At 42.5% G+C, this 12,498-nt stretch overlaps 2 protein-coding genes across 2 annotated transcripts in view; one reads left to right on the top strand and one right to left on the bottom strand.

Moving 5' to 3' along the window:
* The window catches only part of Tbccd1 (TBCC domain containing 1), a 22,178-nt gene extending 21,199 nt beyond the window's left edge, over positions 1-979 (bottom strand). The window contains exon 1 of the mRNA XM_005383279.2: positions 858-979. The gene's annotated coding sequence lies outside the window, so the exon portion shown is untranslated. The remainder of the gene's footprint in view (positions 1-857) is intronic.
* Positions 980-1,452: 473 nt separating this feature from the next.
* Positions 1,453-12,498, top strand: part of Dnajb11 (DnaJ (Hsp40) homolog, subfamily B, member 11) — a gene marked incomplete in the record, with an annotated part of 15,762 nt that continues 4,716 nt past the window's right edge. The window contains 4 exon segments of the mRNA XM_013513338.1: positions 1,453-1,781; positions 5,155-5,311; positions 8,329-8,426; positions 10,034-10,210. Of these exon segments, the coding sequence (XP_013368792.1) occupies positions 1,714-1,781; positions 5,155-5,311; positions 8,329-8,426; positions 10,034-10,210 (500 nt within the window).

The following is a 12,498-nucleotide window of genomic DNA, read 5'->3' as shown; positions in this document are numbered from 1 at the left end:
GCCAGCAGGACAGTCCAGATTCCTGCACTCATGAAACTGGCATTTCAGTGAGAGTGTAGAGGGAAGGGATGGAAAGAAAATGTAGTGCAGTGTAAAAAGGCACTCAGTAGGAGCTAATTTTGATTGGTCAGGGAAGTCCTTTCTGGGGTGGCTACGTTTAAGTTGATATCTGAGTTTAAAAAAAAGCGGGGGGGAATCACTTAAGTTAGGCTCTGAAGGAGGGAAGAATATCTTAGGCAGGGAAAACAGCTAGCACGAAGACTCCAGACAGAAAGGAGCCTGTATATTCAAAGAAGATAGAGGAAGCTAGTTTTTCTGGAACATAGTAGGGTGTGTAGTACGTGAGAGTATAAATCATAGATGCTTTGTGAGTTAGCACAGAATTGGCATTTTAGTCTGAGAGCCATGAAAAGCCATTAGAGGCTTTTAGGCAGGAGACTGACATGATTTGACATTTTTTTAAAAAAACCATAGACTAGGGGCCCGGGGTATATTAAAATATTGTATTAATAATATTAAGAATGGAAGCCGGGAAATCAGTTGGGAGGCTCTTCCAGGTAAGAGATGATGCACTTGGTCCAGAGACACATCAATGGGGATGTAGTGAGCAGACTCAAGATCTATGGTAGTTGAGAGGTGAAGATGTGGATAGGTTATAATGAAAGGAATCAAGGAAGACACCTGGAGTTTTGTCCTGAACAGCTACGTTTGCTGTGATGAGCAAAACCAGGGGATGAGTTCTGCTGTTACTGTAATAATGGGTTTACTCATTGCGTGCTTACCACGCGTCACTGCGCTAAGCAAAGTGCAGATTTTTCTCCACTGAAAGTTCACAACCCTGCCAGGAAGTGCCTCACCTTAGTTTTGGTAAGAAGCAGGCTCGGAATTGGGAGCGGGGACTGCCTCCCCGCTAAGACGTGCCGGAGGTTGAGTCTGAATTTAAGTCGGCCTGATCTCCCCGGTCGCTTATCTCTATAAGGTACTGCGCTTCTTTTCCATGAAACCGCGACAATTTTCCTACGTGGTTGTCGGGAACCTTAAAGTAAGATCTCCAGGCAGGGCGTCGCCTGTACCAAGTCTCAGTTCAGCCTCCTTCCCTCAGAGCCTGTATCCCGCGCGCGGCACAAGGTTAAAATTTGAGGCTTGTAACCAAGATAAAGTTCCCTCCCTCCATTGGTCGGTGCTGGCGGAGAAGCCTCGTGATTGGGCAAAATTCCGAGGAGGCGGGGAGGAGGGGGAGAGTCGCGTATCCCTGGTGCCCTCATTTGGCACCGCCCCTACCTTTTACGTGATTTTCTACGACGCTGGAGACCAGAGCCTGAGCGGCTTCCTGCGGCGGCGCAACCCTCGACGTTTCTTCTTCTGATTGGTCAAAGGCAGCGGCTGCAGTTCCGAAGCCTAACTGGCTGCCCAAGCCGCCTCGGAGGTGAAGTGTACCGCGCTGATTGGCTCCGACGTGCCGGCCGCGTGTGATGTCCCGGGCGGCGATTGGCCGCTCGCCTGCCGGGGGCTCCTTTCACCGGGACTCGGGACTCCCGGGAAGTGGGCCGGCAGAGGAGGGGGGCAAGCTAGCTCTCTGTGCGGACCTAGTAGAAGACCCCCCCCCGCCCCCGGTGTGAGGCCGCCTCACCTGGCCAGCAGGGCTGGCCAGCCTACGCGGCGGCGGAGGAGGCCGTGAGGAGTACGCGGGACGGGGGCCGGCGCGGAGGGACCATGGCCCCGCAGAACCTGGGCACCTTCTGCCTGTTGCTGTTGTACCTCATCGGGGCCGTGATCGCCGGGTGAGGGAGAGGCGCCGCGGGCCCGGGGCCGGGAGTCAGGCTTTGCTGGGCGCAGGCGGGGGCAGGGGGCAGGGGCGCTGGGGAGCAGCGTGGCCCGGCCCGGGCAGTGGAGAGGGGCATCGCCCGAGGGGCGGCTCGCGCGGGCCGGGCTAGTGGGGTGCGAGGAGAGCCCGCGTGACAAGACGGAGGACCCCACAGAGGCCCTGCAGAGCTGGGCTTGCCCCGAAGAGTGGGAGTTGGATACGGTGCCTCACGCGACATTTGGGGATCGGACGGAGTGAGCGGAAGGAATGGGGCACACGCCGGCTGTAATGGAGACGGTCCCAGTGCCCGGCCGAGGTGGAGGCGCTGGACGCATCTGCGGTGAAGGAAGAGGGCTGTTGTGTCCTGCCGAGCCGGAGAAGGGAGAAGCGCAACGCGAAGCCTGCGGCGGGCATCGAGGGGCTGCCGCTGAAGTGGGTGGCTGGTGGTGCCGGGCCAAGCGAGACTGCAGGCAGGGAAGCCGAGTGTGGACCGGAGGAAACGGGGTTGAGGAAGCAAGAAGTCCCTTTGGAGAGCGCTTGGACTTTGCAGCATCTTGAGCTGTTCAACCGAAGTTGTCATTGTGCCCCCCCCCCCTCTCTCTCTCTCTCTGCGGTGCCTCTTGAGAAACCGAATGCTCTCAGTGGGAGGAGTAGTTCACCGAGAGATAGTACTGGGATTCTGGCCCACATGTCCTCGCCCCGCTTACGAATCACATAACCTGGAAAGAGCTACATAAATTTCCCTCTGCAACAGGATAATATCATGGGGATGCTTATGCAGAGAAAAGAGGCAAACGATGGACTCTTGATCCTTGCAGCCTTTAAAATTCAAGATCCTATAATCCTGGTGACCAGGATATGGTATGGTAGACTTGTATTTCAGAATGCAAGAAATAGTAGATCTGGGGCTGGGGATTTAGCTCAGCGGCACAGTGCCTGCCTGGGAAGCACGAGATTGTGAGTTCGATTCCCGGTACCGGAACCCCCCCCCCCAAAACAACAACAACAACAACAAAAAGAAATAGTAGATCTTAGCTGATGGCGATTTATAGAATATTCTTTTTTATTCTTTTTGTTTTTTTTTTCTGGTACCGGGAATTGAACTCACGACCTTGTGCTTGCCAGGCAGGCGCTGTGCCTCTGAGCTAAATCCCCAGCCCCAATTTAGAGAATATTCTAAGTAGGGAAGGTGCAACCTACATGGCTTTAAAATTTAAGTACTTGTTCTCGTAAAGATTAAACTTTGCATATATGCTCAAACCCTTTGCATATATGTTTAAACTTTGTTGTACTTTTTCCTTGTGAAATTTTTAAAAGTTAACGTCTCCTAGGTAATGTTTTGTTGTTTTGTTCTTAATATATTTCTTAAAGTCACAAGTACCCCAAGGTATTTAATAAAACATCAATATCAATACTTTTAATACTTTATTTTTAAACTTCAGGCATTCATAAAGGAGTTTCTTAGTCATGAAATGTTGAGGCTGAGCTATGCCTCCCATCTTTTCCCCTTGTTTTTTCTGAGCTTTTATCTTGCAGGGTGGGTAATGGGATTAATTATGAACTACATCCCAAATCCCTTTATTTTGAGACAGGGTTCATATGAGCCAAATTTTTAAGCCTCACTCTTAATAGAGCTAGCCCTTTTTTCATTTAGTTCCTATCTCAAGAAATGTCAAAACTTTACATATTTGGGGGAACCCTATTTTATAATGGAACCCCTTGTGGGTAATAATTTTTAAAAACTGATACATAAAATAAATGATTTTTTGTAAACTATGGCTGAAAGCTAAATGAAATAATTTTTAAATACTGTTTTATATTACCTAGGTCTTGGAATGCCAATATATTTTTCCTTGATACATTTTTAAATTACCATCACTGCTAGATCAGTGTCCCAGTTGTGAATCAATGTCTCAATTGTGAATAACTTTCCTATCATTACGGAGATAATGCATTTTCTGAATAAATTCTGGTGCCTAAAATTACCTTGGCAAGAGGAGTCAGTTTTTAGTGTTCTTATTTATTTATTCATTTAATTCATTGAATATTTATTGATGTTTTCAATAGAATAGCTTGGACCCCAGTCCTGAAAGTTTATTATGGTCATAGTCTATCTTCCCATTACGGTTGCCCATTCCCTTTATAATTAATTTGATTCCAGCATTTGATTCCCTGATAAGGTCAGTGGGTTTCTATCTTATCTCCCGGTTCATGCCTCTAAAACATAGAGGCTTCAGCAGGGTGTCGTGGCGCACACCTGTAATCCTAGCACTTATGAAGCTGAGGCAGGAGGATCACTGTGAGTTTGAGGCCAGCCCAGGCTACATGGTGAGTTCAAGGCCAGTCTGAACTACACAGTGAGATCCTGTCTCAAAATAAGACAAAACAAAAACATACAGGCTCCTGCATATGAGCTCTAGAAAATGTCTGTAGTAAAGATGTGATCTAGATAAACTCTTAGAAATGAATGCAAACATGTTTTCTGCTTTGCTTTCAGCACACCTAGATGGGTGTTAGTCTCTTCACAATTGTTATTTGGGCTTTGGTTTAACCCGGGTGTGTCCAATCTGTGGCCTATGGGCTACTTCACCTGTCTTTAAATTTTTAAAATATTATACTAAAAACTATCATAAAAAGTTTTGTTACTTACATACATTAACTATATCTCATATGCAGCCCAAAACAATTCCTCTTTACTCAGCGTAGGCCAGGCAAGCCGAATGGTTTCAACATTATTTTAACCTCTAAAGTTAGCTTCAGGGTACCTTATCTTTAATGTTCTGAGCTTATTATTAGGACATTTATGTAACATAATCTTTTTGAATAAAGAAAACCATTCTTTGAGGTTGTTATTTGCCCCTTGGGAACAGTCAGAGGTCATTTGGAGCCAGTATAGGGAAAAAGAGTTGATTGGATTATATGATTATTGCCCAGAAATAACACATGACCATAAAATAAGAAAATGGTTCCTTTGCCCTTTATTTTTTGCAGTGCTGGGGATCAAACACACGGCCTCATGCATGGTAGGCAAGCACTCTACCCTGTGCTGTGCCCTCAGACCCTAGATAAATTGTTTATTTTATGAGAGCAGTTTTAAAAGAAGAGTATCACAGATGTATTGAATAACATTGCCCCTAAAATACTTTGCTTCTTCAGCTACGCTGTGATTATTCAGTGTATAAGACTCATGAAAAATTTTGGTGTGTTTCCTGTGTGCATATGTGCATGTGTGTCACATACACCTTCATTTTTGTACCTCTTTGCATGGACAGACCTGCAACGTAAAGGGGGAGAAAAACTCAGTTTAAAAAAATATATAATTCATTAATGAAGTATTCTGTCCTTTCCAGGCGAGATTTCTATAAGATCTTGGGAGTTCCGCGCAGTGCCTCTATAAAGGACATTAAAAAGGCCTACAGGAAACTAGCCCTGCAGCTCCATCCTGACAGGAATCCTGATGACCCCCAAGCCCAGGAGAAATTCCAGGATCTGGGTGCTGCTTATGAGGTGAGTCAGGAAAAAAAGATGATATGTGAACAAAGCCTATGGAGCTGAAAAAGACTACAAAATGCAGAGAAATGCTCCTTTAGGTCATTTCTACTTAAAAATAGATAATAGATAAAAGTCAACTAGAACTCAATGCTATATTGTGCTGGATATTACAGTTACATTCATGTTTGTAGATACCATTTCCTACCCTTTTTGTGTTTATATTCATGAGGGAATACCGATGAAGCGTAAACATAGAGATTATAAGTAAAGATGGATCTATCAGTACATCAGCCTCGGAGATAGAGCCAGAAATACCAACAAACCTAAATGAGGGTTTCACACCTAAATGCCCGTATGGACCAGACAAATAACAGGCAGAGATAAGAGATAACACATGATAATGGACATTCTCCCTCGCTGTTGGTTCCCAGTAAAGACTGGTGGAGGCTGAAATGATCTACAACCTCCTTTCCTTTTTTTTTGTTTGTTTTTGTCTTGTTTTTGGTTTTTCTCCAGTACCGGGAACCAAACTCACGACCTTGCGCTTGCCAGGCAGGCACTTTGCTGCTGAGCTAAATCCCCAGCCCCTCAACCTCCTTTCCTCTACCCAAAGGAGCTGATGATACTCAACCTTGTCCAGTTTTTGTCATATACAGATGCAGTCACTGTGTTGCTAGGTATTGTATTGGGAGTCCTCCTTCTCTCCATACCTTCAAGAATCTTACAGGACAGAATTGTTAAGCCAGGACCATGAATGAACATGAGAGGGTTGATAGCCCCTCTTAGATTATGTGTAACACTTTGTTTCTTGTCAGTAATATGGATTCCGTATTTTACACACGATTTCTCAGGAAAGTCACATTATTTTCTGGGAACCCAGTATGCAAAAGTACTGCCTAGGGAACTTAACGTTACAGTGCTCTGTGAGGAATCTAGCCTGCACTTTATCTGTGGCCTGTGCAGATGGTACATGTATCATTTTTTCAAACTGCAGCTTATTTAACTCTGATAGTCTTTCCAGTCACTAGCTTTGCTTTTCTCTTTGTAATCAGGCAAGACTTGATTGCCTTTCGCTCTAGGTCAATGAGTGCTCACAAATCAGAATCTCAGTACAGCATGAATAGACGAAGCGGCTTTTGTGAATACAGATTTGTTTTCTCCTCTGAGCTGGGATTACTGTTGACTTTAATTGGCTAAGAATCTGTATGTTGGTTGGCCAGTCCATTAAGGGCTGCTTATTTTATTCTTTTAAATAAATAAGCCAGGCAAGGTGGTTTATGCCTGTAGTCCCAGCTCCTTGGGAGGGTGAGACAGGAAGATTCCTTGAGCCCAGGGATCCAAGCCAGCCTTAGCAATTTAATGAGACCTCGTCTCAAAAGAAAGAAGTAAAATAGTGTCTAAAACAATGGAATAAAATTGCATTTCTTAGGTGAAGAGGAAGCCAATGATAGTAGGGGATTTTTTTTTTTTTTTTGAGACAGGGTCTCGCTACGCAGTTCAGGCTGGCCTTGAGCTCAGTTTGTAGCCCATCTTGGTCTCTAACCCACAACGATCTTCCTGCCTCAGCCTCCTGAATGCTGGGATTACAGGTGTGTGTCACCACTCCTGGCGATGGTAGAGGATCTTACAGGCACTTTTTGGGTCATTACAGAACCTCTGGTATCCAGAAAGAACCTGATTTTAAATGGTCTTTGTTTTCAGATTTTGAAATGGTGCTTTTTATAGAACCAAATACAATGTTCAGTTCTTTGCCTAGATAATATCAGAGAAGTAGACTGGAAAATTAAAATATTGGGAATACAGGTTGTGTAATAATAAGAACTTGTTTTTGTTCTTAGGTTAACTTACCCATTTCTGCTTCCCCAAGCCACTTATTTTCTAAGGATGTTTTCCCAAACATTGTTCTTCTCATCTGATCTATCATGGTGCCTTTATTACAGTGGTATTGGGCACGTAGTGATTTCTGAGCACTCACCTCTTTGTCTTTGCTTTGAAAGAATGCTCACTCTCTTATAACTAAAAGGTCTGTGTATCCTTCTAAGTAGATCTTAAATGTTTACCATGGTCCCTTTACATCATTCAGTCCCTGAGCCAAAAGTGTGTCCAGATGAATATGCCAATAAGGAAAGTCAGGCCTTTCCTTTTTTTTTTTTCCTGTCCAGCGAGGTCAACATACCCCATCTCCTTCCAGACTCGCTTTCACTAGGTCACGTGACTTTGGTTTTTTTTTTTTTTTTTTTTTTTTTCCTTCTTCAGAACATAGAAACCTACTTTCAGAACATAGAAAGCCATTTGATCTTTGTATTTTGGGGTATCATACAGAGAGTAAATTCATTGAGAAAGTGTATAGCCATGACCGTTCATATAGTTCTGTAGAACTGCTGAAGGTAAGAAATTCTTTTCAAGCAGTGAAACTGACTTTGAACAGCCGTCATAGAATAATATTCCTTCTTCTCAGTTTGAACTCAGGGAGTTCTAAGACAAAGAAAAAAATATGGCCAGCAACATTCTTCCAAATGGATTTCTGCATATGCCAAAACATGAAAGAAAGGAGTATGAGACTAGAACAGCATAGCTCTTACTGGAGGGCTTTTCATCCTATCTCCTTAGCTTGATCTGCCGGGGTCACAGCCTAGTTTAGTGACTAGAGAGAGAATAGTCATAAGGATGTGCAGCACCAACACTGGAGTCAAACCGCATGCCAGGGAAGCCCAAGTCATCCATCCTGCCCCTCTCCTGGTACCCCTTCCCTGACAGCACAGCCACATTGTTCAAGTCTGGTGCTTAAGTTACTAGGTGAGGTTTGATAACTCTATATTAAATATATGAGTTAGGCACGGTGGAGTGGATAGCACATCAAAAACTGTTAGAGAAAACAACATATAAACATGCCTTAATACATATAGTAATGAAAAGTATACTTCCTGAAGTCTTACATACAGTATCAGAGCGAAAAAAGAACCATAAATATGAGTGTACCTTGACTGAGTGTTACCAAGTGTGATGTCTTCTCCACTGGCTTCTACCTCCAGGTGCTGTCAGATAATGAGAAACGGAAACAGTATGATACTTACGGTGAGGAAGGATTAAAAGACGGTCATCAGAGCTCCCATGGAGACATTTTTTCACAGTGAGTAATTTACCCATCTGCAAAATATTGGTGTCTGGAAATGGATTATTTAGTGATTTAATGAGCAAAATTATTCTTGTAAGCAGCAAGAAATCCCCACTCTCATGCCGAAGCTCCCTGTTTCATCCTGTCGACAAGAAAGGGGCAATTACGATAACCACGGTGGGAGAAGGGTGGAGGCGCCTTAGCTCCTTTCTGGAAGTGCGGGGCGGCTGGGATAATAACCCCTCTGCTCTTCACTCCTTGAACCCCTCTCCATTGGCATTTGAGTCTCTGTAAGATAATGCCATGTACTGGGAGATCTTAGTCTGGGGTCTGGGTCTGAAGTTATAAGCGGAAGATGTTCGAATTTGCATTTTTAAAGGGAAGGAGTTCATTTCTTTGTTCAGATTCTCAAAGACATCTGTGATCCCTTCCACAGAAGAAGCAAGAATCACTGTTGCACGGTAGCTTCTTCCGTTTAGTGTCTAGGGAGGACAGGAGACTTCCAGGACTTGGAAAGCTGTGTGATGATATGATTAGAGTAGCTTCCTCTTTCTCTTTCCTGAGATTAGTTTAGCTGTTTTAGCCTTTGGGGGAGGTGTCTCTTCCCCGTGATGTTCACAGTGCTCTACCTGGGATATCAGAAAGAGAGAACGCTTCCCCAGCCACTCGCCGTCCTCCCAGTGTTTAAGGTTCAGGGATCCAATCTCCGGGGCTGGTTGGTGGGAGAGGCAGTTATATAGCTGCCATCACCACCATTTTAATATCGCAGTCTTCTAAAATGCCACCAAAAATTGACATAACATTGGAATGCCACCACAGATGAAGTCACTGTTTTTATTCATCTCAAAGTGATAATTTTGTTACTTACACAAACTAATTTCAGTCTTCGAGAGGCCAGAATTTACTTTTCCCTAAAGATTAGAATTTTACTAAGGCTGATGCTATTTTAGCTTATTTCAGATATGTACCCCAGCTGGGCATGGTGGCTCATACCTGTAATCCCAGCACTGGGGAGGCTGAAGCAGGAAGACTGTGAAGTTGAGGCCAGCTGGGGATACACAGAGAGTTCATGACCAGCCCATATTGCATACTGAGGCCCTGTCTCAAAAAAAAAAAAAAAAAATTGCACTGAGGATTTTTATACAGTGTAGTAGCTTCTTTCACCAAGGTTAACTTCTCAAAAGTACATAAAGCGAACACTACATATGTTCAAAATTGTTCTTAGAAATTTCTTTGATTTCACCATTATACAGCCTTATATATACTTTACTCTTTCTCAATAAATCTGGCCTATCTGAATTTTTTCAGTGTTGAAGCAGATTATTTTATTGGTAGAGACCAACATTTGATTTATTAGCATACTGTATGTGTATGTGCTAAACTATATAAATGGGCCGTGTTTTATGAAAAGATAAAATTTTTGGTGGACAGTGATAGACTTGCAATGTAGTTAATATTATATAAACTCAAAACTGTGTATGATGTATGATAATGTATTAGAAATACGCAGTTTTCCACAGTGGGTCGGTAACCAGCAATAATTTGTCAGTGTGAAGAAAACTAAGTAATCATGAGACATAAACTCAGATTTCTTTTTCTGATGATTTCACACTTTTCTATAGCTTCTTTGGAGATTTTGGTTTCATGTTTGGAGGAACCCCTCGTCAGCAAGACAGAAACATTCCAAGAGGAAGTGATATTATTGTAGATCTAGAAGTCACTTTGGAAGAAGTGTATGCAGGAAACTTTGTGGAAGTAAGTTCAAACAATATAACTGCTACTATCGACTTTCAGAACTTGTACGTTGACTAAAACTAAGAGGTTTTAGTGTGCTTTCTCTGTGTGTTAGAGGATGAGGTGAGGCAACTGATGCACAGAATTGAATTAATCATAATTCTTGGTAAATGATACACTGTTGCCACTGTTTATAAATGTATTACCCAGCCCAAGAACTAAGTAAAACAGTGCCTTAACTTGATTTACCTACACGCCGCTTCCCTGTTCCATCCCCTTTGCCTCCCTTCCAGGCTAATCCAGTAGCAGTATCTGAATTTTGTCTTTATTGTTCTTTCGCCATTCTTGTTTATTACTATATATGAATACCTGAATAATATATTGTTTATTTTTCTTGTTTTTGAGTTTGTAAAATGGTATCACTGTTATGTTGCTAGGATTCATCCTTGCATCCTTGTTATTTGTAGTTATCATTCTGCTGGATAAAATTTCATCGTGGCCGCAGTTTAGGCGTTTAGGTTTTTTCCAGTTTCTTTTATATTCCAAACAGTGTTTCTGTGAACACTCTTGTGCATATTCTAGATACATGTAAACAAGCAAGAGTATCTCTAGGGTTAATATATGTAGAGTAGAACTGCTAGGTAATATGAACCTGTGTTCATGTTTTATCAGATAATGTCATAGTTTTTGAAATAGTGCCAAGCTTTCACCAACAATTTATGAAACCTCTAGATTTGCTACCTGTTTAATATTTGGAATTACTAGACTTTGTTTTTTCTTTGCCGTACTGAGGATTGAACCCAGGGCTTTCACACTGAACTGTATCCCCACCCTGTCCCTTTTTTTTTTAAGATGAAGTCTCACTAAGGTATTGAGTTGCCTGGGCTGGGCTTGAACCTGTGGTCCTCTCGCCTTAGCCTCCCACAGGGCTCTGCACTGCCACCTCTTAATTTTTACTCATCAGATAGGTATAAAGCGTTACCTCTTTATGGCCTTGGTGTGTTTTCTTGATTACCAATTACAAGAAGCATCTCTTCATGTTTGTTGCCCATACGAAGTGCCCATTTTTCTTTTCTTCTTTTTGTTTTACCTTTTTCTTAGTGATTTCTAAGAATTCTTCCTGAATTCTAAGAATTTTACTGAAGTAGCAGTACTTTATTCTTGCTACCAACTCTTGGTTGGCTCACCGTAATACAAATATATCCTTTGGGCTTTTAACTTAGCTTTTGGTTACATCTAATGTTTGTTTCCATGAAGAGTAGTATTGCTTGTTTGTTTTTCGTGCTACTAGAGATCGAATCCAGACATGCTGTGCCACTGACCTAAATTCTCAGCCCCGTTTTAGTTTTTATTTTGAGACACAGAGTCTCACTGAGTTGCCCAGGCAGCACTTGAACTTGCAACCCTTCAGCTTTTGCCTGGGATTACAGGCGTGAGCCATTGCATCTGAAACAAAAGCATTAGTTTTCATGTAGTCAAATCTATCAGTCTTTTATGGTTGGTTTTTGTGTCTTATTTTAAGAAATTGTGCTCTAAGAAGAAGCAGCTATGTTTTCTAGTATATCTGAGAGCGGTTATTTTGCAATTTATTCAGCTTCTTAAAATTCTGGAATGGATTTTGCTGCTAGACCTCCTGCTTTCAAATCCTGGCTCTGCCATGTATGAGTTACATGGTCTTGGTCATTTTCCTTAACCTTTAAGTGCTGCCATTTCCTCATCTATAAAATGAAGATGATAACGAGACCTGCCTTGTAAAGTTGCAAGGAATAAATAAATGTGTAAATGTGCCCAAGTGTTTAGAACATTACTTGACAGGTAGTAAGTGCTATAAAATATGTGTTCTCATTACTGTACTCTTGCTATAATTTACTTGTTGACCTGGGTTTTCATATGTTGGTAGGCTCAAAGGGATTTTTCTCTAAACTATTGTGTCATTTGCTGTGTAAACATGTTGTCTTATGATTAGGCAAAAATAGAAATGCATTTCTTGATACAGGTCAACTTCACTTAGAGAGATCAGACATTTGATTGCAGTCAACTACAAAGAGATTGGTCACTGTATCTCTTCCTATGTGTTAAAAGTGTGTGAATGGAGCTAGCCCTGGAAAGTAGTCCTAGGTCCAGTTGCTTGAAAAGAGGAGACATTTTCATTAATCATAGGGGTTAGATGGTAACTACGTAGCTTCTTTTGAACATAGTGGTTGTCCTTCAGGGGTTATGCGTTACACAATTTAAGGTTTATTAAAGAATAGTCATTCTAGGGAATGGGGATTTAGCTCAGTGGCATAAGAGCCTGCCTGGCAAGCCCAAGGTCGTGAGTTCGATTCCCGGTACCGGAAAAAAACCAAAAAAA

Source organism: Chinchilla lanigera, unplaced genomic scaffold (genome assembly GCF_000276665.1).
Source record: "Chinchilla lanigera isolate Chin_1 unplaced genomic scaffold, ChiLan1.0 scaffold00019, whole genome shotgun sequence".
NCBI classification, from domain to species: Eukaryota; Metazoa; Chordata; class Mammalia; order Rodentia; family Chinchillidae; genus Chinchilla; species Chinchilla lanigera.
Note: the sequence above shows the minus strand (reverse complement) of the source record. Positions and strands in the feature narration are given on the sequence as shown.